The sequence below is a fragment of the Manis javanica genome, chromosome 1 (assembly GCF_040802235.1).
Source record: "Manis javanica isolate MJ-LG chromosome 1, MJ_LKY, whole genome shotgun sequence".
In the NCBI taxonomy this organism is placed as follows: Eukaryota; Metazoa; Chordata; class Mammalia; order Pholidota; family Manidae; genus Manis; species Manis javanica.
The window spans coordinates 1,262,388-1,289,354 of NC_133156.1; the positions used below are offsets into that span (position 1 = coordinate 1,262,388).

Sequence of the window (26,967 nt, forward strand, 5' to 3'; positions counted from 1 at the left end):
ACTCCAAATGGATCAAAGACCTGAATATAAGTCATGAAACCATAAAACTCTTAGAAAAAAAATAGGCAAAAATCTCTGGGACATAAACATGAGTGACTTCTTCATGAACATATCTCCCCGCGCAAGGGAAACAAAGGCAAAAATGAACAAGTGGGACTATATCAAGCTAAAAAGCTTCTGTACAGCAAAGGACACCATCAATAGAACAAAAAGGCATCCTACAGTATGGGAGAACATATTCATAAATGACAGATCCAATAAGGGATTGACATCCAAAATATATAAAGAGCTCACATGCCTCAACAAACAAAAAGCAAATAATCCAATTAAAAAATGGGCAGAGGAGCTGAACAGACAGTTCTCTAAAGAAGAAATCCAGATGGCCAACAGGCACAGGAAAAGATGCTCCACATTGCTAATCATCAGAGAAATGCAAATTAAAACCACAATGAGATATCACTTCACACCAGTAAGGATCACCACCATCCGAAAGACAAACAAAAACAAATGTTGGCGAGGTTGTGGAGAAAGGGGAACCCTCTTACACTGCTGGTGGGAAAGTAAATTAGTTCAACTAGAGTGGAAAACAGAATGGAGGTTACTAAAAAAGCTCAAAATAGAAATACCATTTGACCCAGGAATTCCACTTCTAGTAATTTACCATATGAATGCAGCAGCCCAGTTTGAAAAAGATGGATGCACCCCTATGTTTATCACAGCACTGTTTACAATTGCCAAGAAATGAAAGCACCCCATGTGTCCATCAGTAGATGAATGGATAAAGATGTGGAACATATACACAATGGAATAGTATTCAGCCATAAGAAAACAAATCCTACTATTTGCAACAACATGGATGGAACTAGAGGGTATTATGCTCAGTGACATAATCCAGGTGGAAAAGACAAGTACCAAATGATTTCACTCATGTATGGAGTATAAGAACAAAGAAAAAACTGAAGGAACAAAACAGCAGCAGAATCACAGAACCCAATAATGGACTAACAGTTACCAAAGGGAAAGGGCCTTGGGAGGATGGGTGGCAAGGGAGGGATAAGAGGGGGGAAAGAAAGGGGCCATTCTGATTAGCATGCATAATGTGGGGAGAAGCATGGGAAGGGATGTGCAGCCCAGGGAAGACAATTAATGACTCTACAGCATCTTACTATGCTGATGACGGTGACTGTAATGGGGTTTAGGGGGGAACTTGGTGAAGTGGGGAGCCAGTAAACATAATGTTCTTCATGTAATTGTAGATTAATGATTCCAAAATAAAATAAAAAATAAATAAATTAAAAAATTTGACCAGCTAAATATTAAATGGTAGATCAAATATTTCAGTAGCCAAAGGATTGATATACAACAGCTGTTAAATTTTCTAGGCAGTTACTATTATCAAAAATCAAAATTAACATGGACGGAGCTAGAGGGTATTATGCTCAGTGAAATAAGCCAGGTGGAGAAAGACAAGTATTGAATGATTTCACTCATCTGTGGAGTATAAGAACAAAGCAAAAACTGAAGGAAGACAACAGCAGCAGACTCACAGAACCCAAGAATGGACTAACAGTTACCAAAGGGAAAGGGACTGGGGAGGATGGGTGGGAAGGGAAGGATAAGGGGCATTACGATTAGCACACATAATGTAGTGGTGGGGTATTGCAAAGGCAGTATAGCACAGAGAATTAGTGAGTCTATAGCACCTTACTTTGCTGATGGACAGTGACTGTAATGGGGTATGTGGTGGGGACTTGATAAAGGGGGGAGTCTAGTAACCACAATGTTGCTCATGTAAGTGTATATTAATGATACCAAAATTAACATATATATATATACACACACACATATAAATCAAAATGACATGCAATTACCAAACACTGGAGAAAACTGCTATTGTGCTGGTAACAATTTCCAGTCTTTTGGCTGCCTTGTTTTACAACAGAAAAGAAATTATGTATCCTTTTTAGCTTTTCAAAGACATTGGATTACACGAAGATTTCTTAGAATACAAAAAGCAAACCATAAAAGTACTGCTAACTTGGAATTAATCAAAATTAAAAGTTTTTGCTTTTCAAAAGTTCATAAAATAAAAAGGCAAATCAAAGTGAAAAGTAATAATAGAAGACAACCCAGCTAAAAATGGGTTGCAGATTTAAATGGACATTTCAATATGGATGATTGCAAATGGCAAAGAAGGACATGAAAAATGTTCAACATTATGGATCACCAGGGAAACATAAATTAAAAGCACAACAGATACCACTACACACCCATTAGAGTGACTAAAGTTTAAAAAGACTGAAAATACCAAGTGTTGATGAGTATGTGAAGCAACTGGAAGTCATATACATTGCTTCCAGGTATACAAAATGATACACACATCTTGAAATAGTTTGGCAAAAAGTTAAATATACACTTATCTGTATGGCCCAGCAATCCCATTCCTGGGGAAAAAATGTGCCTTCAACCCCCAAAGACTTGTATAAGAATATTCACAACAGCTTTACTTATAATAGCCCCCAACTAGAAACAACCCAAATGCCTCTCAACTGGTCAATGGATAAACTCTCATATGTTTATATAATGAAATATTACTCAGTAATCGAGGAACTACTGACCTATGCAACAACTCGGACGAATCTCAAAAGCATCAAAGTGGAAGAAACTAGACAGAAAAGAGTATGTTCTATAGAACTCCATTTACATGAAGTTCTAGAAAAAGCAAGACTATAGTGACAGAAAGCCTACCAGTGGTTGCCAGGAACCAGAAATGAAGGGGAAGGAATTGACCAAGAGGGAACTTCCTGGGGTGATGAAAATATTTAATGTCATCATTGTGGTGGTGAACACACAACGTGTGCACATCTGTTAAAATTCATCAAATTATACACTTAAGATGAGTGAAGTTTACTGTATGTCAATAATAATTCAAAGATGATTTAAAATAAAGCAGCACAAATGGTTACTCATAGAGTAGCGACCACAAGGAGTACAAGGAAAACTCTGGTGCACCGGTACTGTTGTATTTCTTAATCTGGGTGGGGGGCACATGGGTATTCTGTTTGGAAGAAGCCACTGAGTTGTACAATTATGATTTGTGTACTTTATTTCAATGAAAAGCTTACTATAAAAATTAAGGAATGGGTCTTCCTCAACAGTTTGGATTTCATACAAATCATGGCAATGATTAAAAATTGCAGCTAAGAAAATAACTGAGCAGAAGAAAAGCAAGAGGAAAGAACACTGAGTCAACCACTAATTATAAGGTGATTCAAAAGCAATCACTTGTTCCAAAGCATATTTTCCTATGTGGGCGACAACTAATAATCAAACTAAATTCAAGTTTTATGTATCTATATATGTCTATACATACATACATACATACATACATATATATATGTATATATATATATATATAGAGAGAGAGAGAGACAGAGAGAGAGAGACAGAGAGACAGAGAGACAGAGAGAGAGAGAGGATACAATGGACTTTCCCCAAAACTTTAACCATGAACCTTTTTTTCTTAAGTTCATGTTCTTTTAATTTCAAGAGAAATAAAAACAGAAATAAGCTCAGAACATGTTCACTCCACAACTTAGCTTTCTGCTTGGAAAAAAAGACTCTTACTAACCTCCTTCATAAATGATTTGCCAATGCGCACCACTTTTGTGAATAAAATGGGATCATGAGAAAGATGAGGACCAAGGTAACAGAACATACTGAAGACATCTCTCCTCAAGTCTTCAAAGCTCTCTGCTTGCTTTGGTGCTCTCTTAGTTTGCAAAGCATTAAAAGCGTGAGCCTTTAGCACCTTTAGGAATGCCAACTCTATAAAAGGAAGTAAAATTCTTATTAATACTATTGAATTGCCCATTTTAAATTAATACAGTCCTATTAATCAGTAAGTAAAACCTTTCTTGCTCATATTTGCTTTCTATATTTCAACTGTGCCTAACTTTATTCTACCAGATAATTTAACTAGTAGAAAATACAAAACCAATACTCATTTGAAAAAAAATCAAGAACTCAGAGGAGAATGCTTTAAATTTAGAGCCTAAGAAAAGGAAATAAGAAAAATGCAAATTTCAAGTAACACTTAACATACATCATATGAATTTGTTTTTAGTTAAATTTGGCCAGTATCAGGAATTTGAATATGGGCATGGGGAACAAGGGATGGATGTCAGAGACACTGGAAGATGAAACAGAAAAATATGGATAAAACAACACTGACTTAAGTCAATAAACATTTCTCAATCTGTGTTCCACTAGCTAGACGGAGTATGAGGTAGGTGGTGGGAGGGAAGGTGAGCAGCATAAGGAAAGAGTGTGTCACACTAAAAAGCACAGCATGCCCAGAGTTCTCACCTGCTGTGGAGTCACAGGGGTCACTCTCTGAGAAGAAGCCTTCATGGTCCACAGCCCAGGTGGCACTGAAGGCAGCAGCCAGCCGCTACCCACAAGTCACAAGGCTGGGGCTTTTGAGGCAGGCTCTGCTCTCTGGGGCGGAAGCCAGAGCTTCTGCCAATACTGCTCCTAAGTATCCTGCAAGTAGGCTGAGGACTAGAGGACTGGTCGACACAGTAACTAGGGATGATGAGGGAGGCTGCACTAGCAATTTCCCCAACAGCAACCTAAATGTCAGGAAAGATAAGGCAAGCAGAGAGGCAAAGGCCTCACTCAGAGCCACTCAACGCAGGATAGAGGAAAATACACTAAGTAAAAACCTTAGAATTCTCTGCCCCTCAGATAGGAGGAAAAGTAAAGAACAGAAGAATGGAGTTTTCACTCTCAATGGAACAAACTCAACCTAGAAGTCTAACCTATACTTTTTAGACTACACTGCAGCACACACTCTGTAACACCTGATATAGACGTTAGGAGACAAGTCACTAATTAACACATATCAAACTGATACACTGTGATTAATTTGTATCTTCTGATAAAACATACTAAAATATATGTTTGGTTTGAAGAGACACGATAAACATGCAGATTTTTTTATAGTCCTAAACTAATTCTACCTCAATGAGTACTAAAGCATATACTAACATACCTTCGGTAGAGCGGCTCAATAGTTATGTGAATAAGCCTGCAAATAGCAAGGGCTATTAGCTTATGTGAAGCTGCATAGTATGGAGGCATCTGATCCATAATGTTCTGGGCATGCGGCCAATCACCAATCTTTAACAAGGCTTCCAACAAACCAAGTTTTTGGTTGTCAGGTGGCTAAAAATAAACAATTACAGTAAGAATACAGACCAGACACCAATAAATCCTAATTTCTTTATTTTTAAAAAATTGAGCTAAATAATACAACAATGTATGTCAACTATGGCTGCCATTCATGGTAAATGCAATGGTATTTTCCAGAAACTACAATCAAGTTTTTTACCAACTGAAAAAAAAACAGAATCTGTTTTTTCATTTAGCAGACACAGTGTGACAGTTTTTAGACTAAGGATTATATACTACACTGTACTTAATGTTCTGTGCCACAGCAAACTAGAACTCATTCACCTTTGAGAACCCCTTGGGACTTCAGAGACAGAGCACAAATAAAAGTCACAAATACATTTGTGATTTTACTTAGAACTCATTTTGAAATGTATGTAAGAAATCAAACCACCTTTCTTCAGCATAATCAAAATTAATAAATTGTTGATTAACTAATTAAATAATTCTAAATCCAGAAGACAATGTTGATTTTACTAGAATGAACCACATACCTTCTCTACTTTCTCCTCTTCTTTTTCCTTTTCTTTGTCTCGCTCATCCATTTTTTTGGAAGACAATACAACCATTGTAAGTTTTCTAACAATTTGCTTAGCTTCCACAATTTCTCGTTTGTGTTCAGCCATAATGCAATTATCAGCTGGAAGAAGCTAAAAATGGTTCATTAAAATTTCATATAACAGCGAATACTATTTGCACATAAAAAGCAAACACTACACTCAATAAAACTGAAAATAACAAAGTCAAGCTTATTCATGGCCATGATATCCCTTCTAAATAAGTTTCTCTCCATTATAATTTTATAATCTAATTAAGAGCTTAAATTTTGTATACCTTTTAACATCTTGTAGCAGTTCAAAGTTTCATGTTAACACAATACTATAACAGTGATGCTTACCACTGAACTTGGTTTACCCAATAAATGTATACCTGTTCCATTAAAAATATCAGATTACCCCTCTAAAGGACAAACTCCAAATTAAATAAAGTACTACATAGAGATACAATTTGGGAGAGGTGAGCTACTGAATTACATAACAGCATAAATTTGATTCCTCTAAATGAAAAATCTAAAGTAGAAAAATTATAAACAATTTGACATCTTAGTTGTCATTTCCTAGACAACTATATGACTTAAGTCACAAACTAGTTTCTAGTTTATTACTATTGTGTATAGCTGACCCTCCAACATGAAAAAGGACTGAGTATCTCAAAGACAGCCATCTTGTATGCATGGAAGATGGTTAATGTAGACATTTCATAAAGTAACCCAGACACAAAGAAAAACACAGAAAACAATCCATTATTTAGTAGTTTCTGATAGGCACTATAGTGAGCTATAAAAGTGTACCCGCCCCAAGAAATGCATAATCTAATAATTCAGTAGCTAAGAGGGGGTGGAAGACAAGTCACTATAGACTGGTACAAGGAGTTAAACTTTTGTCATTCATTATGCTCTCCACTGCTTATTCTTTTTGCCCTCTATTTTTATTGTTTTCCTATATATCTTCTGTAGGTCCCCATCTTTTATATGGTCCCCATCTTTTATATAGAGTACTGCCATTTCTCTCTAAAATTTCTCATTACAATGGATGAACTTTAAGCTTCTTAAATTTCTTTTTCTAGTTTTGTCTATTTTGGGAATGTATTACTGGGTGCATATAAAGTTACAACTGCCACGCCACATCTTGCTAGTGAACACATGTTTATTATGAAGTGAACACAGTTCAGCCCCAATCCATTTCTCCATCTTCATTTCCCGTACATACCAGCCCAGGGTCCAACGACTTTGAGCTTCCTGATGTTCCCCTGAGGTGATGATAAGGCCGTTTCAAACCTCCACCTCTATACCCAGTTCATTTTACTTACAAAGCTTCCTACCTTGTAAGCTTAGCCAACACCTACACATCTATCAAGATAGCAGTTCAACATCACTAGTCTGGAAAAGCCTTCCAACATAGAGAGTCACTATCTATCCTAAGACCCAACAGCACTCTGTGAATACCTCCAGCAGAGTACTTACTATATAATGCAAAATGTTTCTCCCTTGCTAGACTATGACTGCCTCCAAGGGAAAGACCAAGTTGTAGTCAACTTGTAAACCACAGTACATGATAATCAAGAAAGTTGGAAAGTGACTGCAAAAGCAGTGAAGGTTATGTCAGCTTTGGACAAGTTTAAGTTCACAGATATCCTAGCACACAACCTAATAAAACAGTAATTGGTATACTACAAACTTAGTTTTATTTAAACTGACAGGCTAAATTGTTGTTAAACTAGAGGTCATCAATCACAATCTCATACATACTCTTCTAGATCCTGGATCCGGAAATTCATCCTAAATGCCTAAAATTAACATTTTGGGGAAAAGGAACAAGTATCTAGGTAATCCCACATTTCCTGTTATTTAGGTATAATAGAGAAGTCTAAATCCACACTGTTTAGAATTTGGCTTCTCCCCCATGAGATATGCCTTGATGACAACTGAGAATGTCATATCCAACTTTGAATCCTGCAAGGATGATTAAAGTATCTGATTTCCACAGTTTGTCAAAGCATTAAATTCATTCCCTTTATAAAGTAAACACAAAGCAATGAAGCATTAAGGCTTCAAAAATTAAGACGTGAAAGCCTAGGACCAACCTTGGAGTGCTATAAAGGCTGTCTACTCCTCCCCGCACCCCTGGGATGGACAACTAAATATTGTTAGCAGCCTATTGACTTACATGTACATAAAGATCATCTAAATCAATAATATTAAATTGTAGAAGTACTGCTGCAGCTCTGTATAAAGATGAAGGGGTCTCTCCATTTAGTTCCTTGAAGAACAGAAGAAAAGTTTCTCCTTAGTGCACAAAATACAATTAAAATCATATCCTTTACCTACCAATAATTAAGAGCAAAGAGACTAAATAACTCTAGGTTAACAATAAGCTTCATTCTTCTTCCTGATCATACATAACATCTGAATGCAGGACAAAGATACTTATCTCAACATCCCTTTTCATATTAGAACATCTTCTAAAGAGCATGAGGAAAGATTTCAAAATGGATACACTATACAATGCATGCTAATAGTTTAATAAAATCTGGAAATTGAATAGAGTAACACTTTATACTGCATAATATTTAGTTTGGGTTTCTGTTTTTGTGTTTTCTTACCTGGCTTTTTTAGGTGTTCTCAGTGGAGATGCAGATAGACGGACAAATTGGTAAGTGCAGCACTTTCTGTGTCTGCTTTAATTTTTTTCTCCCTATTCTTTTATTTCTTGGTTTTGTGCTATGTAAATTAGCAGATTACCCCTTCAAAACAGGTCTCTATACATATTACACATGGATAAACCAACATTTTAAAATAAAAATGGTCAATTCTAGGCCAGCCCTGCAGACCCTGCATAGAAACAAGGATATCTGATGCTGTCAGGAAGACCTTTCCCTAATTTTTAAACTGCTTGTGGTCAGATGAATGGAAGAGTGAAGTGAGGACAACTGGCAATTACTAAATGGCCAAAAGAAAATAAAAAGCAAACAGTAACAATATACTGTTTTGCTTCTCAAAACTGAAAATGAGATCTTTGTAAGGCTTCCCCCACAACTGTGATAGGTGTTTTGCACATACCATATGAACCTAAAAAAGCAAATAGGTTTATCATAAAAAAAGGCATTTTTCTACTCTAATTTTTAAGACAGATAAGAGATGTCATCAACTTAAGAGTTTAATTCTAAACTTTTGTACATGGTTACTTAGTATCAAAACATGTTCCCATAAAAACAAATGGTAGTCAGGATTTCAGAGCAAACCCACAAAACCTCACTACCTGACCTGAATCCACCAGGTATTATTCTCATTATTTCCATTATCTTTATTTAAATGAGTCACCACAAGCCCCCAACTCCCAGCCATACGTCAGCTTCCATACTCTGCTCCTGATACTGCCCTGCACAATCCTTATTCTGTCCTGTCCATTCCACTTTTCCACATTCTCAAGAAACTTCCATGGAATCCTCTTGACTTCATGACTCGTCCTCAGCAAAACCCCCTATATCTGAACCTGTCCTCTAAATGTCCCCTCCACCTTCATGCCTGAACAGAGCCTAGCACTCTCTAGGAACACCACTCCCACTGTAACCTGGTGGCTATTTTCCCCAGGCCCCACACTACTAGGCCTGTAGGTGAAGTACGAATCATGTTTGCTTTTAATAGTTGTTTTCAGTCTATTTTTTTCCCCTGCACCCTCACTAAAACCCACCCAGCTTTGGATTTCTTATCAATCACTACTGCTGTTAACTAGTTTTATTCCATCATAGTCAAATAATATGTTTTGTACAAATGTACTTAGACTTACTTTGCCATCCAAGGGTCTTCCCTGGAGAATGTTATATGTGCAGTTAAGAATAATGTGTCATCTATTGTTAGGTAGAGTGTTCTATATATGCCTGTCAATTCTAATTGGTTTATAGAGTGAAGTCTATTTTGCCTGATATTCAAAGAGCTACCCAGGTCTCTCCTGGATGTTATTTGCATGGGATACCAATGCCCACACTTTCACTTTCAACATATTTGTATCTTTGTATTTAAAGTGAGTCTTACAGATAGCATAAAGTTGGATCATGCTTTCTTATACATTCTATCGAACTGTGTTTTTTTTATTACAAAGTTTAATCCATTTACATTTAAAGTGTTATAGTTTACCCTTGAACAATGCAGGATGGCTAGGTTAGGGGTGATGACCTCCACACAGTTGAAAATCCACACATAACTTCTGACTCCCCAAAAACATAACTACTAATAGCCTACTGACAAGAAGCCTTACCATTAACATGAACAGCTGATTAACATATTTTCTGTTATATGTATTATATACTGTATTATTACAATAAAATGTTTTTTTTTCAAATTGTCACAAATCTCAAAAACATTTCCCAATATATTTATTGGAAAAATTCCCCATGTAAGTGCACCTGAACAGTTCAAACCCATGTTGTTTAAGGGTCAACTGTACTGACAAGGAAGGCTTTCTGCCATTTTGCTATTCATTTTCCATGTCTTACATTATTTTTTGTCCCTCATTTCCTCTAGTATTTCTTTCTTTTGTGCTTTTTTTTTTTTTAATGTACCATTTAGTTCCCTTCTCCTTTCCTTTTCTGTGTGTTTTTTAGTTATTTTCTTATTGGTTACCTGGGATATTACAATTAACATTTTAAACTTGTAATAACATAGTTTGAATTAATACCAACTTAGGTTTAATACTGTATAAAAACTCAATGTAATAGTATACAGAAAGCACGTATATATCTCTATCCCTCCAGTGTTACACAATGTGTGCCAATTACATTTATAATTACTGTTTAATTCCTTTGTCTTTTAAATCATATAGGAAAAAAGGAAGGCCTACAACTAAAAGATACAGTAATATTGGTTTTATATTTACCTATGCAGTTACCTTTACCAGGGTTCTTTTTATTTCTTGATATGGCTTCAAGTTACTACCTAGTGTCCTTTCATTTCAGTCTGAAGGACTCCCTTTAGCATTCTTGTAGGGCAGGTCTACTAGTCCAGCTCATAATATCTCATTGTTGAAGGGCAATCTTGTTCGGTATAGAATTCCTGGTTGTCAGTTTTATTATTTTAGCATTTTACATACACCATCCCACTGCCTTCTGAAGAGAAATCAGCTGTTCATCTTATGACAATCTCTGGTATGCAATGGGTCACCTGTTTTGCTGCTTTCCAGATTCTATGTCTTTTGATGATTTGACTAAAATGGGTCTCAGTGCAGATATCCTTTGAGTTTATCCTGCTTGGTATTAATGGAAAGTCTTAGATGTGCACATTCATCTCTTTCTTCAAATTCGGGAAGTTTTCAACCATTATTTTTTCTGTCCCTTTCCCTGTCCTCAGCTTTTGGGACGCGGTAATGCCCATATTGGTACAGTTGATGGTGTCCTATAGGTCTCTTAGGCTCTGTCATTTTCCTTCATTCTTTTCTATTTCAGCTCCTCAGCCTGATCTACTTCAATTAACTCATCAAGTTGGCTGATTGTTTCCTCAGCCTCCCCCCCTCTGCTCTTGTGCCCCTCTAGTTAATTTTTCACTTCAGTTATACTTTTTGACTGCAGAATTTATTTGGTTCCTTTTTTATGATTTCTATTTCTTTATTGATATTCTCTACCTGGTGAGACAGTGCTTTCCTGGTTTGCTTTAGTTCCTTGCGCATGGTTTCCTATAGATCATAAGCGTATTTAGAAATGTTAGTTTAATTGACCTAGTAGGTCCATCACCTGGGCTTCCTCAGGGACAGTTTCTACTAATTTATTTTTCCTTGTGAATGAGCCATGCCTTGCTTTGCATACCTCATTTCTTCATGAAAACCAGACGTTTTGAGGATCATGTGACAACTCTTAAAATCAGATCCTGCCGCCTCTCTGAGGGGTTTGTTGATGCTGCTTATTATGGGTTATTGTTGCTTGCTTTTTTAGTGACTTTTCTAAACTCACTTTGTAAAGTCTGTATTATTGTCTTGTGTGGCTACTTAAATCTGTGTTGTTAGCTTTGAATTTTCTTAAAGGCCTGAAGCCAAAACAAAAAGAAAGAAAAAAGAGAAAAAAAAATACTCCTCTGGTCTTTGCACACTGGCTGTATTGTTAGGGCCTCCTCAACACTCGGCCAGGTCATTTGCAACTCTGCCTTAGTTTTCACTTCCCATTTGTGCAGAGCCTGAAGGTCAGCCAGAGGAAAAGGCTTAGGGGTCTTCTCAGCTCTTTTCTGAGCCCGCATTCAGTTCTGAGCATGTACGTGGCCATTTTTCCTGCAATTCCCTGGTATATGAAAGAGCGTTTTAAAAATCCTTATTCTCCCACGTATCTCCTTATCCAACTCCTTCCTTTCTAGGCTTTCAAGTCTCTCTATTGCTTATTTGATTGTTGTCTCTTGCTCCAGGCTGCTAAAGCCAATAGTTGTGCTTTTAAATGCTTTTGTCAAAACTACCCCAGCCCTGGGGATAGCGCCAGTCTGGTGAAACAAAGACAGGCCCTTGCACCAGTCCTTCAGGAAGCAGCCAGACAGGTCACAACCCACAGCTCTTTGAGAACAATTCTTTGTATCCTCTGGCATTAGCAATCTGCACTAGGAATGTGGGCTTCTATCGTCTCACAGACACCACCAATCTGGGTGTGAGCGATAGTAGGCAAGCAATTTAAGACACCACAGTGCTCTCTTACCCCAGACCAGCATCTTCTTTCTTCACCAAGCCTTTTCTTGGTCGCTTCAAGGTTTTTGCTAAATTCCAGAGTTCTGTAAAAGTTGACTGAGAGTTTTTGCCAATTCACTGGTTGCTTTTATGGAGGGACAGAGCTCTGGACGTCCCTACTATGCCATTTTCAGTGCTGTCCTATTGCTGCTATCTGTGGACCCCTGGTCACTATCCTTCATTTAGCAATGGCCTTCACTGTCACTGTCTTAACTCTATTCATTTCTTAATTTTTGGAGATTTTCATATATACGTAAGTGATCCTTCCATCGAGCTGCCTTCTCAGTTCCTTGAATTCCTCTCTTCCAAAGACCTTCTCCTCTACACTATTTCAGCCATTAGCTCCATATCCTAAACTTTAAAATTACCAATAGCTACAACCCCTCCAATATGCTGATTTCAAGTACCCACCCTCAAGTGGGTCCTTAATGCTGCTGGCCAATCATACTCTATTTTCTCTTGTCCATTCACTGCCCTACACAACTATTTCCTACCCTCTTTCCTAACCTCCATATCTCCTCTTTCATCCTCTCTGTCAGAGGCTGACCCTGCTTCCTATTTCAGCAAGAAAACGGGAGCAATTAACAGGACTGCTATGAACTTTCACCACCATATCTACCCTCCTACCAACAATTGTACCTACATATGCTGCCTTTCTACCGATTATTACAGATGAACTCTCTATGCTCGTATTTAAAGCCAACACATCCACTTATGCCATAGACTCCAGTCCATCTTACTCAAAACACTATTCCAATAATTCTCTCCTCTCTCCTACATCTCCAGGTTTCCTCCTCTCCACTCAGTCGTTCCCATTAGCATGCATATGTTCTCTTTCCCATATTCAAAAAAACCCTCAAGCTCACATTCTCCTGCCAGCTACCACCTCATTTGTCTGTCCCTCTTGGTAGAAACTCCTTTATATAGTTGTCTATTCTGTCTCTAATTTCACTCTCCCCATTCTCTCTTAACGCCACCCTAACTCTACCAAATTGGCTACTTTAGACCTCTCTGCTGATAAATCCAATGATCAATTTTTAGTCATCTCAAATGACCGCCCAGAGGCATTTAACAGAGTTCATCATTCCTTCTTCTATATAGCTTACAAAAAGATGCTACATTCTGTTTTCCTCTTACTTTATATGTTCCTGCTATACCTGCTTTGCTGGTTCCTCCTCTTCTCCCAGGCCCCTTAACATTGGCGTACCCCAAGGCTCAGCTGTTGATTCTCTCCTCTTGTCTCTCCATATTGAACCCTTGTTGAGTTTATACAGTATCACCACTTTAAATATCTACATGCCTTTGACATCAATATTCTATCACTAGCCCATTCTGTTCTCTTGGACACCAGATCCATATATCCAATTATTTACTCAACATCTGCACTTGGATATCTAACACAACCTCAAACTTAACATGTCCAAAACTAAATTCCTAACTCCTATTCTCAACACTCCAAACCCATTCCACCTAAAATTTACCCTATCCCAATGATGACAACATCACCTTTTTAAATGGTCAGTCCAAAAAAAATGTTAAGATAGTCCTTAACTCTACTTTCTCACATTCTGTATCTAATCCATTAGCAAATACTACTGACTCTACCTTCAAATTATGTTCAGGATCTCGTCAACTTCTACTGCTACCATAACCATATTGATTCTTTGAAAACCTAAGCCAACACGCAAATGCACTCTGTCTTTTTGTCTCTTTTGTCTCTTTCTCACACACTCACCACTCATATCACCATTAGAGGTGGCTACTAAAGAGGCTCCTCACTCTGCCAGCTAGTAACTAATGGGGGAAAAAGTAAAGCATTTTCCCTGGCTTTCATAGGAACTTCATTTCAGGGTAACCAAACAACCCAAGTTTATAAGGGACAACTCTTCTTTATAGAAGAATGACAGCTAATAAATGTAGGGGGCATGATAAAATTAGTGAATGAAAAATTTGGAACTGCTAAGGAAATAACTGATTCAGGAAAGGATCATCCATCTATTCTAAGACACTTAATGTAAGGTTGATGAAAAACTGGATATTCACATGGTACCAAAGTGACAAACTACAGATTACTTGCTATCGGCAAGGACGGAAATATTATTGTATAATGGAGATATTAGACTGTCACCAGTATTCTGGAATGTTAAAAGTCAGACAGATATTAGACATTATGTTATATGAAATATATAGTACAACCTATGAAATATTTCTGAGATAAAATATTTCACCTGAACACAGTCAAGACTTTAGACCTAACTCCAAATATAAAAGACAGGGGACAAAGAACAAATTAAACCAATCATGAAAAAGTAATTAGATAAATCCAAAAGGCAGAGTCTTCTATGGGAATGGTCTCTTCAAGAAGTCAATGCCATTAATGGTAAGGTGGGCACTATTCTAAACTAAAAGAGACTGATGAATCCTAACAATCAAATGTAATGTTTGGTCTTTGGATTATCACTTGAATGAACCAGCTATAAAATTTCAGGGATAATTTGGGAAATATGAATGTGGTCTGAGTTCACTATAACGATGGCAATCTAGTTAGATATGAAATTGGTATCATGGTACACAGAAAAATGACCTTTTAAAAAGCACACACTAACATATGTAGGAGTAAATGTTCATGATATCAGCAATACAAATAATTATTTCCAAAAAAGTATACCAACATGTTTATAAACTTGCTTCTAAGTGATGGGCTATGGGTATTTATTTCACTATTCGCTCTTCCCTATATGTTTGAAAATGTTCATAATAAAGTGGAAAAGAAAAAGAGAAATAAAATGAAAACACAAAGTCAGAGCATATCACTCTCCTACTCAAAATCCTCCACTGGCTTCATCCAGCATCAAAGTTAAAAACCTTGCACTAGGCTCTGTGTAATGTGGCCCCTCGTGTTAGACCTCATCCCCACCGCTCTGCCATTCAGTCACCCTGACACACCCACATTAGTCTTCTTGCTATTCTTCAACACAACAGGCATGCTCACACCTTAAGGCCTTTGCACTGGCAGTTCTCTTAACCTGAAGGTTCTTCCCCAGATTTTCTGCACATTTACACCCTCACATCTTTTGTATCTTTGCTGAAATCTTACCTTTTTAACAAGGTCCACTCTCTCCATTCTACTCAAAATTGCAACCTACCACTCCCAACACTCCCAATCTTCCTTATCCTACTCTATGTTTGCCCCATCACAATGATCATCTTCTGACATACAATGTAACTTACTTTGAATGTGAGGATCATGAAGGCAAGGATTTCTATTTGTTCACCCCAGCACCTGAAACATTGCCTAGCACACAAGAGGTGCTCAATCATTATTTCTTAAATGAATGAATTTCAGCTATAATACTGCCTAACCATGGCACCACTATTATTATTATTATTTTGTCTTGAATCCAGGAATGAAGGGGCTGTGATACGGGTGAGAGTGATCATCTTGCTCTTCTTTCTGATGGCAAGACAACTCCAGCCTAAGAGTCCTGGGGTACCCTCACACCTTCTAGTACTCCTTCCTTCCTCCTGTCCTTTGTGTTGACCCTCATGTTGTCCTGAAACCCTCTACTGTAGTAATCCCTGTTAGGAAAATCAATCAAATGTGCCTGCCCAATTTTCCAAAATGGTCGTGTGCTCTAAAACTGCTTATATCCCCTACTATCTTTCCAAGTCAAAACATCCAGTATGAGGAGGTTGAAACCAGAATAAAATCACTCTCACTGACTTCACAGCAAAATAATTAGCTTTGCCAAAAAGTCTTAGCAATGGGGGGGAGTGGGAAGAAGCCTGCCAATCCAAATAATTCCCAACTGGTGAAAATATGGGCTGTAGACAGGAGGAGTGAACATTTTCAGGTAGTGATAGGAAGAGGGGAGGGGGGAGTAAATTAAGGGACCGATAAACAGGGTGACCATACATGTCCAGGAACCAATTCCCAGGGGTGTAGCCCCTAAGCAGTTCCTGATTTTTTTTTTGAGAGGGCATCTCTCATATTTATTGATAAAATGGTTGTTAACAGGTAACAACAATAAAATTCTGTACAGGGGACACAATGCACAATCATTAATCCACCCCAAGCCTAATTCTCATCAGTCTCCGATCTTCTGAAGCACAGTGAACAAGTTCTTACATGGTGAACAAATTCTTACATAGTGAATAAGTTCTTACATGGTGAACAGTACATGGGCAGTCACCACAGAAACTTTCAGTTTTGATCATGCATTATGAACTACAAACAATCAGGTCAGATATGAATATTTGTTTGATTTTTATACTTGATTTATATGTGAATCCCACATTTCTCCCTTATTATAATTATTATTATCATTATTATTTTTATTTTTAATAAAATGCTGAAGTGGTAGGTAGATGCAAGATAAAGGTAGAAAACATAGTTTAGTGCTGTAAGAAAGCAAATGTAGATGATCAGGTGTGTGCCTATAGGCTAAGTATCTAATCCAAGCTAGACAAGGGCAACAAAACATCCACGGATGCAGAAGATTTCTCTCAAAGCAGGGGGGGTGAGGTTCTAAGCTTCACCTCTGTTGATCCCCAATTTCTCACCTGATGGTCCCCCTGCGACTGTGCCTGTCTTAGGTTGTTCCTCCCTTGAGGAATCTTACCCGTCTCTGGCTAGCCAGTCATCTTCCGGGGCCATATAGGGAAATGTAAAGTTGGTAAGTGAGAGAGAAGCATTATTGTTTGAAAAGGTTAGCTTTTTACTTCTTTGCAGATTTATGCCCTGTGGGTTTTATGCCCAGCATTTGTCTTGAGGTATCTTTACCACTTGGAAGAATTATGATACTCGGTAAATTCAATATGAGGCACGAATTCGATTTAAGGGTTGTAATTAGGAAGGAAGAAGAAAAGCTATAGAAGTAGCAGACGGAAGAAAACATGGGAAGATTGGTTATTTCTTTGACATATCTTCTTGTAGAGTAACCTGAGCATGTATAGGTTTTAAACTACTAATTAAATTGCACACACACATTAACATAATAAGAATACAGTTACATATCCAAAGCAGACCTACAATTACCAGCCATCTCCAGTGAAACCAAGAAAACCAGTTAGGCACCCTAAGCATCTGTGAAAACTTATCTGTGATATGATGGACATTGTCTAACTGAATTTAAATAGTTTGAGAAAAATCATACAATTTAAAACAACACATTCCTGGGAACTGTTCACATCCCATATGTTCTTTTAACAGTAGATAGTCTGTAGTCTCAAGATTTTGGAGCGCTGCAACTTGCACTTCTCCTAATTCTTAGCAGTTCCTGATTTTATGACTTTCCTTCCTTTACCTCCTACACTATAAAACTTCTAACACAAACACTTTTCTTCCCTTAACCTCAAGGGTCCTTAAGACTGCAGACTGTCACAACAAGATCACTTGGGCAATAGAAACAAGGGAATGGTGTTATAATTTGAGGGTTATTCTTTCTAATAATAGGTTATTTCAAAATCAAATATTTTTTGGTTGGGCATTTCTCATATAAGAAAAAGAGATTCTATTTTTGAAAAAAAGGATTATTCCAACATTGTCAAGACCCCCAGGGATATTTTAATTCAGCCCAAAAAGTGTTACCATTATGAGGAATATTTTCATATAAAAATTTCAGTTCTAAAACTCGCAATACTTGATGTTATGCAGTGGATTATCATTATTCACTGCAATATGGTCCAAGACCTACAATTTCCAAAGCCCTAACCTATACTCTAGTCATGCATGCTCAAGTTGAATTTCAGCTACCCTGTCATGTCAGCAGTTGGCTTCATGTTCTCAAACCCAAAACAACCACAGTGCCTCTTAAAATGTGATTAAATACTTTAAGTTCTCTTTGCCTGTACTAACACTTGCACAGTGGCCTCCCTGGCTGCTGGTGAAACAGGGGACAGCTGCTATCATCAATTCTTGAACAAAGATAAAGTGCTCTTGCCTGAAAACCCTGCCATGAGTCTTGTTTGGTATCAAAACGGTATACGCTTTCAAGTTCTCATCTGACTTCTCTTCTGCAACATCCCAAAAAATGGGAAATCAAAGATAAGCAAAGGCAGTAGGGGATATTATCATTTGAAAATCCTTAAAAAACTGTATTATTATCCTAAACTTGACCTTCAGAGAACAGGAATACACACTCTTCACCAGGGTATCCTCAGTGCCTAGCAAAGCAACACCATTATCACAAACACTCAATAAATCAGTATTTCTTGACTAGCTAAGTACCCCAGGCAGGAAAACAAATTAGGAAAGCTATACCAACAGGACAATGGAGGCCTTATTATGTTAAAATCCTCCATGCTATCAACAGTTATCTTCCTAAAACATAGATCACTCATTTACAATTAGTGAGCATGTACTCTAGGCTAAGTAGTAAATTAATTCAGAAAAATTAGTAAAACACAGACCTTGTCCTACGTGGCTTACAATCTTGCAAAGGATGTAGATATGTTTTATTCTAATATAACCTGATAAGTACCAGAATTCTGTGCCAAGTTTTATGAGAACAGAGATTAAAAAGTGACTAATTCTGCATGGGTGAAGTGTCAGTGAAGAAATTACAGAACAAGAAGCACTTGATTTTAAAGAATAAATAGGAGTTCACAAGATGAAAAGACAGGTGAGATGGTTGGGGAAGAACACTTTTCTAGTTATAAAGAACTGCATGTAAACAAAGGTTTATACGTAGCACTGTCTTTACCTAAATGCAGGAAATGGCTAGGAATTTCTTATGATGAGAATATTAGGTTTAAGAAAATGAAATCACTAAAGATGAGGATAGAAGGAAAGAATGGGGCTAGATTGTGAGGAGCCTTTCTACCATGTTTGGAAGTTTGAATTTCATTCTGCAGGCAGAGGTTTTTGTGCAGTGTGTCAATTACATCTATTTTAGAATGTAATAGTAATAATATGAAAAATGGATTGAAACAGAAATAATCCAAAGCATAGATTTGTTACATAATTACTATAGTGTTTTAAATGAAAATTTATGCTACGATATGCCTTAAGAATTTATTCACATCCATAAAAAATTCCAAAGGTCACTGTGATGGGTACTATCTATTCAGTAAAATTCTAAATCAGCACAGATATCAAGGGACCTTGACAATCTAAAGTGCACCTAACTTTCCAACTTCACTTCTGGTCCCTTCTTTTCCCATCTTACAATCCAGCCACATCAGATTATGTACCATTTCTTCAATCTGTTGCATACACTCATACTGTCATGTCCTCACTCTCACAGTACTTGTTACGCCTGCATGGACAACTCTCAAAAAACTTCTACTCATCCTCCAAGAACCAGGTGAAAAAAAGGTCGTATCTCTAAGGTCCTCCCCGATTCCATCTCTTGAAAGGCAAATATTTATTATGCTTTCCTCTAGGCTTTCACATCAAACCATTCACCCTACTAATATAGCACTGATCATCTTGCTTTGTTACCTATCCATTTATCTTCTCTCCTCTGCTTGAATGGCTGAGCTGGAGCCAATCATTTACAAACAAAATCAAATTAAACTGTACATATAAAATGATGAAATTAACCTCCCCCTCTTTCTCCATTGATATACAGAGATACACATATACACATTTTTTTATTACCTGATAAAACTTGAACTTGGATCCAAGTATATGACACAGTGTTTGCGGTTCACACATACTCATATAAGATTCTAATAAAGATATAAAGAATTCATCGTGTTCTGGCCTGCATTCAAACACTTCTAAAATGACATCCAAAACTCTACTGGGATCCAGATTAAAGCATCCTGCAAGAGATGAGATACACACAAATTCAAAAGTGATTATACATCATTTCTACTGAAGCCATTAACTTTATGGGACAACCTACATTACAAGATAAAAATGTTTCTAAAAACAACTTCCTTTATAAATTTGCTTCCCCTTCCCCAGAAGAATATCTTCATAATTTTCAAGGTCATCAAGTCCATTCCCCACATTTTACATATAAGAAATGTGACTTTCCCAGCATTACAAAGTGGGTTAGTGATACAGCTGAAGCTCAGGATCTGCAACACTAAGTCAAGTAAACTTTCCTCTTTGCCACACTGTCTCATCAGTTACTGATTACTCTCGCTAGTGAAAGAGATAAACATTGTTAACTCTTAGCAAAATATGAAAATCAAACAATGCATTTTACAAGTTAAGCAACTAAAGGAGATTTTTTAATGTTTTATATAGAAGTACTTTGAATGTTTACAAACAGTTAAAAGCTCAGATTCATGAACGCAGAACATACTGTTAGAATCATTTTTTAGTTTATTTTACATACACAACAAAGCTACAGAAAATAATTGTACCACTGATTTATACTTACGGTTTTGGGCAGCATTTATAAAGATAAGCAAGAGAGAAAGAAAAAAATAAGGTAGAGCAGGAGGAAAGAAGCACTGAATAAGTGCAGACGGCTACTTATCCATGCTAACCCCTTAAGGTAAGCTCAAGAGGGCCAATGGACACATATTTAATAAACCTGCCTATCAGCCACCCTACTCTTAGTAAATTATTACCTCTATTTGCATTCAGCTTCAGCTGCTGCCATATTATATTATAGTGCAGTGACATCATATACTCATTTAATTTATGAGAATACAACCATTTACACACAGCAAAGAAAATGATAGAAATAAACATTTAATTAAATGATACAGGCAATTCTACCCACCATTCCTCTCAATAAAATGTATACTTATGACCCAAAGTCAGCATGAGATGTTAATCTGCTATGCCGTTTATATCAGTTCCCACATGTCTTATGCATTAAGCCAAATAGAATTCTAGTGTTTTAAATTACATATTTTTTCATTAGACTCAACCCGTACACACAAGCTAACCACTTCACGGTGGCAAGCAAATAAACACTGGCTAATGCAGCAGAAAATGGAACTGCGCTGAACTTAGGGAGAGGCATTATGTCAAACACTGTACCTAACAGATGACTTTGGGGATTTTTCAAAGAAAATTCTTACATAACCTATTTTATAAGATTTCCAGAGTTACTCCTATTAAATCTGCAACTATACTAAATGCTATAAAACTCATGTCTGATTCACACTATCTTGGCAATTACTTAGAAAACCAAATTCTTCAAATACTATAAGTATTTCTTTCCTCTTTTTATGAAATCTGAAGTTAAGAACACATTTTTTTTCCATTTCACATACTAAGGAAAAAATGAACTAACACATTGATGATGTCTTACTGAAAAGAGTTCCAATTTTTACAAATTCTCCAAAAAGATATTTAATTAAAGTTCTGGGAGGAAAATGTCTAAATATTTTAGCCCCTCCCTGTAACCCCAAAAAGTATGGCTCTCAAATAACAACTGAAAAAGTAAAATTAATGTAAAAGTGACTCCAAAATAGCAATTAGAATTTTTAAATGCTACTAGAAGAAATATAAAATATGAAATGGTACAACTACTTTGTAAAACCAGGAGTTTCCTTAAAAGTCAAACTTACACCTCCCATAAGACCCAGCCACTTCAATCCTAGGTATTTTCCCACGGTAAGTAAATATCTATGTCCACACAAAGACTTGTACACAAATATTCCTAGCAGCTCTATATACAATAGGACACACTCAAATGTCCATCAACATATGAATGGGTAAAGAAATTGTGGTACAGTATATTTGTAGTATATACAGTGGAACACCACTCAGGAATAACAAGGAAAGAACTATTAATATGTACAACATGCATGAATCGCAAAATAATGATGCTGAATGAAATAAGCAAGACAAAATAGAACATTCGCTATATGATTCCATTTATAAAAGAATTCTAGAAAATGCAACCTGGTCTATAGAGTCAGAAAGCAGGTCAGTGGTTGCCTGGCGAGGCAGTGAAGGGGAATGAAATAAAAAAGGAGGAAATTGGGGGGTGGGGGAGGAGGTAATAGAAACAAGCATTATCTAAGTTGCAGTGAGGTTTTCACAGGTATATACATATGTTAAAACTCAAGATGCTCTTTAATTTGGACAGTTTATTATATGTCAATTATGCCTGAATAAAGATGGGAAAAATGCCTCCAAACTGCTAGTAACATTGACAATAAACATTATCAAAGGAAGATCTAGCAAATTCTCCAACCTTATAACTACTCCTACGTTTACTAAATGTAAAGATTCAATCATTATATAAAATGAATAATACTCTAACAGAAAGGACAAAAGATACACTGAATATAATTTTGAAAAAAATGGCTGGCTTATAATTAATTACCCATTAAGCTACATATACAAAACGTGTTTATAAGAACTACAACAGCAACATGTTACATGGAAATGTTGTTTCATTCACATTAAAGTTTACATTTTTAGTTTCCTATAATATGAACCACTGACATGTTTTATGAAGCAGTGTTACTCTACTGAGACTTCTATCAATGACCTGCACTGTCAACTATCTACTAACTTCTTTCTAGGTGCAATTTAAGGCAGTAATCTAGAAGAGGCAGTATATGCACTTCTATTTATAACAGGTATCAACCTTGCATCTTTCAAAAAGAAGAACTGGCTAATGAATTTACTATTAAATGTCTCAAATGCCATCAGTTAGACCAATAAATTGGAGTGACCTTTGCTACGTAAGACCAAACCAAAGATTTTTAAAATGCTTTTTAAAACCTTACAGATTTGCTAAGTAACAGCTAAGCTATTTCATATACAATGGGACTCTAGTAACAATCAGTAATCTTGAATGTCCAAAGTAATTTTTTTCTAATGGCAGCCGTGGCAGAACATCGGCACTCTTGTGCTCAAGCATCTCAGAAGGCTCTTGTCCACCCTAACCATCAGTAGTCATGTGACCTTACGCGAGAACATAAGCTTAGCTCCCTACCTCTTTCACCAGCTACATTAAGGAATATTTATAAGCACATATAATATCTTTATGACTTTTGAGGAACAGACAAAGGAACCATATCAGAAGGGACCAAGAGGGAAAATATAGAAATAGTGAATCTGTAATGGTGAAATTCCTTCATTTCAATAAACATAAATACCTACTATATACCAGATGCTTGTGATACAGAGATTAATAAAATGCCTTCTCAAATCTTGAGGACTTCACACCTTTTGGGTGATAGATCTTTGAAAAAATACACTGAAAAGTAACTGGAGTTTCCTCAAACATGGACAAGACAGCCAGTGTACAGAGCAAGTGATTTTAACTAGAGGCAAAAATATAATTAAACTGACAATGGTTGTTTTAGGAAAAAGCCAAATTGAGATTCTTAACAGGAAAAAAAAACCCAATGTAATATTGTAAACATGATTGAGATGCCTAGCCCATAATGTCAAACAATATGATAGCTCCAGTAACCATGTGTCTGATATAACAGACCTTCCAATACAGAAAAAAACTTATTTTGAATAAAACAACATGATCTGGCATCTAGAATTCACTTTAGAAATAGGCTATACTATGGTCTGAATGTTTGTCCTCCACCTCCCCCCCAAAAAAATTCCTGTGTAGAATTTCTAATGCCCAATATGATGGTATCAGAAGGTGGGACCTATAGCGAGGATGGGGTGGGGTGGAGGGGATGATTAGGTCATGAGAATGGAGCCTTCATAAATGAGGGCAATGCCCTTTAAAAAAAGAGCTCCCTTGCCCCTCCCACCATATGAGGATACAGCAAGAAGTCAGCAGCCTGCAACCCAGAAGAGGGCTTTCATCAGAACCCAAACATGCTGGTGCCCAATCTTGGGTTTCTTGCCTCAAGAACTGTGAAACATAGCTTTTTGTTGTTTATAAAGCCACCCAGTCTGTGGTACTTTGTTACAGTAGCCCTAATAGACTAAAACAGGCAAATAAAAGCCTGTGTTAGACTATTTCTAAGAAATAGTATTTGCAAAACCCTGCACATAGGATCAAGGCAAGAATCAAAGATGCTGGTGCCCAATCTTGGGATTCCTGCCTCAAGAACTGTGAAACACACGTTTCTGTTGTTTATAAAGCCACCCAGTCTGTGGTACTTTGTTACAGTAGCCCCAATGGACTAAAACAGGCAAATAAAGACCTATATTAGACTATTTCTAAGAAATAGTATTTGCAAAAAACAGCACATAGGATCAAGGCAAGAACCAAAGATGTTGGCACCCAATCTTGGGTTTCCTGCCTCAAGAACTGTGAAACATACCTTTCTGTTGCTTATAAAGCCACCCAGTCTGTAGTACTTCGTTACAGTAGCTCTAGTGGACTAAAACAGGCAAATAAAAACCTATATTAGACTATTGCTAAGAAATAGTATTTGCAAAAAACTGCACATAGGATCAAGGCAAGAACCAAGGAACCAAGATGCAGAAAAATGAACCTTGCAAAAAAAACAAAACAAAATGAAAGTATAATTATAAAAAAACTAGTGATGAGAACACCAATTGCTATCTTCTTTTCATAGTAGAGAAAAACAACTTCTTCATAACTAGTATACAGTAAAGAAACTTCAATAAAGCAAAAACTTAAGCAGAGGAGGCAGTCAACTGGCTTCCCTTTCAAAAGGACAGCAGACAGCTAACACAGTAAGATGTTTCTAGGCTGAAGGGCCCTTATATTCAGACTGGACCCAATACAAAATATTAAGCATACTCGAGATAACATAGTCAAGGGGGTTAAATGTCCCATAATCTGTCCAAGAATAAAATCATTTGGCTTGGGTTTTTATTTTGTGTTTAATGTTTTTGTGGTCATTTGACAAGCAACCACATTTAACCTGTGAGACCCAAGAGGCAGAGACTCTCACCCTACCCCCAGCCAAAGCTACAACCTTGGACACCAGGCAACAAATGAGAAGGTCCTGAAATTTGATGAAGAGGTCTCTGATTGAGGGTGAGTGGGACAGGTCTAGAGCCTAGGCCAAAGAGATCATGAGCCACTACACCCAAAACCAGAGAGAAGCATTTTCATTCTTTAAAACTAAACTCAAGTAAGCTAGGTCCATAAATAATGTTACTCAGCACTTTTGATTTAGAGCAGAGATTAGCACACTACATACAGCCTATGGCTCAAATCCATTCAGATTTTGTAAATAAAGTTGTACTGGAACACAGAAACAATCATTTATTTAGATACAGCCTGTGGCTTCCTTCATACTACAATGGCAATGTTGAGTAGTTCCAACAAAAACCACGTGGCCGACAAAACAAAAAAAAATTTACTATCTCACTCTTAACAGAAAAAAGTTTGCTGACCACTAACTTAGAAGAATACCTAGCCACTACTTTCTTTCGAAGGGCATTCAGAAGAGTAAAGTGCTTATGGTTTAGTTCAGCAATCAAAGGAGTCCAACTCTAATATCCTCATCTCTAATTTATTGTAGATGTTTTCTGCCATCTTGATGCAGGGATGGTTTGTGTGGGATCTATCATGACAGCTCAAGAACTTAATGATCACTATCCTATCCACTCCTATTTGACAAGTTTTTCAAATTTAGTGTCGGGTTTGAAAACACAACCACATGCAGGCTCATAAAAGTTCTGCTTCCTTGCTTTTTCATGCAGTAAACAACCCCAGGCTATCGGCAGGCTAGAAACTGTTTTATATTTAGGATATAAACATTTTGATAAACTAGAATCTTGTAGGGAACAAGTAACTACCCTTTAGTTAAAGGGTAATAAATAAGGATGCTCCTGATCACACTAAGTACCATCCTGTTCCCCCACCACAATGTCAGGGGAAGGAAGGTAAGAATCACTACAAACTGTACAAGAAAGGGGGAAAATTGCAGTCATTTTTCAACAAGTATTTATCCAGCACCTATATATCAGGCACTGAGGTTAGAGATACTAAACCAAACAAACAAAAATCCATGTCCTCATGGAGCCTACATTCCAGTGGGGTTGGAGAATAAAATGCATTGCATGTTATATGGTGGTAAGTGCTCAGAAGAATAGTGAACACGAGGCAGGCCTGGGGGAGATGGCAGGGAAGGCTACACCCAGGAGGTGACATTTGTGTGTGTCGTAGTATGCTTGATACTAGAAGTTTAGCCCATAAAATCTAACTGTTCATATTCATGGAATATCCATTATGTCGTGAGCTTGCACTTGTGATTCCCACACTGTTCTTCGGAGACAATAACATAATCAGTTCTCTGAGGGCAAAGTTCAAAAAAAAGTAAGTAGCATCCATTTTCCCAGTTAGATAAAAACACACCTTCAGGAAAACCCCGCTTTCAAATGTTGCCAAAATAACAAGGAACCAAAATAAAAAGGTATAAATTCACAAGGACAAAGACTAGAAGAAACAAGGCCAGATGAGATGACAAGATATAGGCAAACAAAGTGAAAAAAAAACCCAAAAAACCAGGTAGGTACTTACACAGCACAAAATTCTTATGTGGGAAACACCATCTTAGGAAAGTGCATAGCAGGCCATAAGGAAAGACAAACCTATAGGAAAGCAGTACTGACAGGCATCTCAAGCTAGAACAAAATGCTGCAGGAAAAAGGTACAGC

General features: G+C 37.0%; 1 protein-coding gene across 1 annotated transcript in view; it reads right to left on the minus strand.

The window, feature by feature from the left end:
- Window positions 1–26,967, minus strand: part of LOC140848463 (THO complex subunit 2-like) — a 92,166-nt gene that overhangs the window by 57,016 nt on the left and 8,183 nt on the right. The window contains 3 exon segments of the mRNA XM_073232154.1: window positions 5,730–5,885; window positions 7,962–8,054; window positions 20,089–20,255. Of these exon segments, the coding sequence (XP_073088255.1) occupies window positions 5,730–5,885; window positions 7,962–8,054; window positions 20,089–20,255 (416 nt within the window).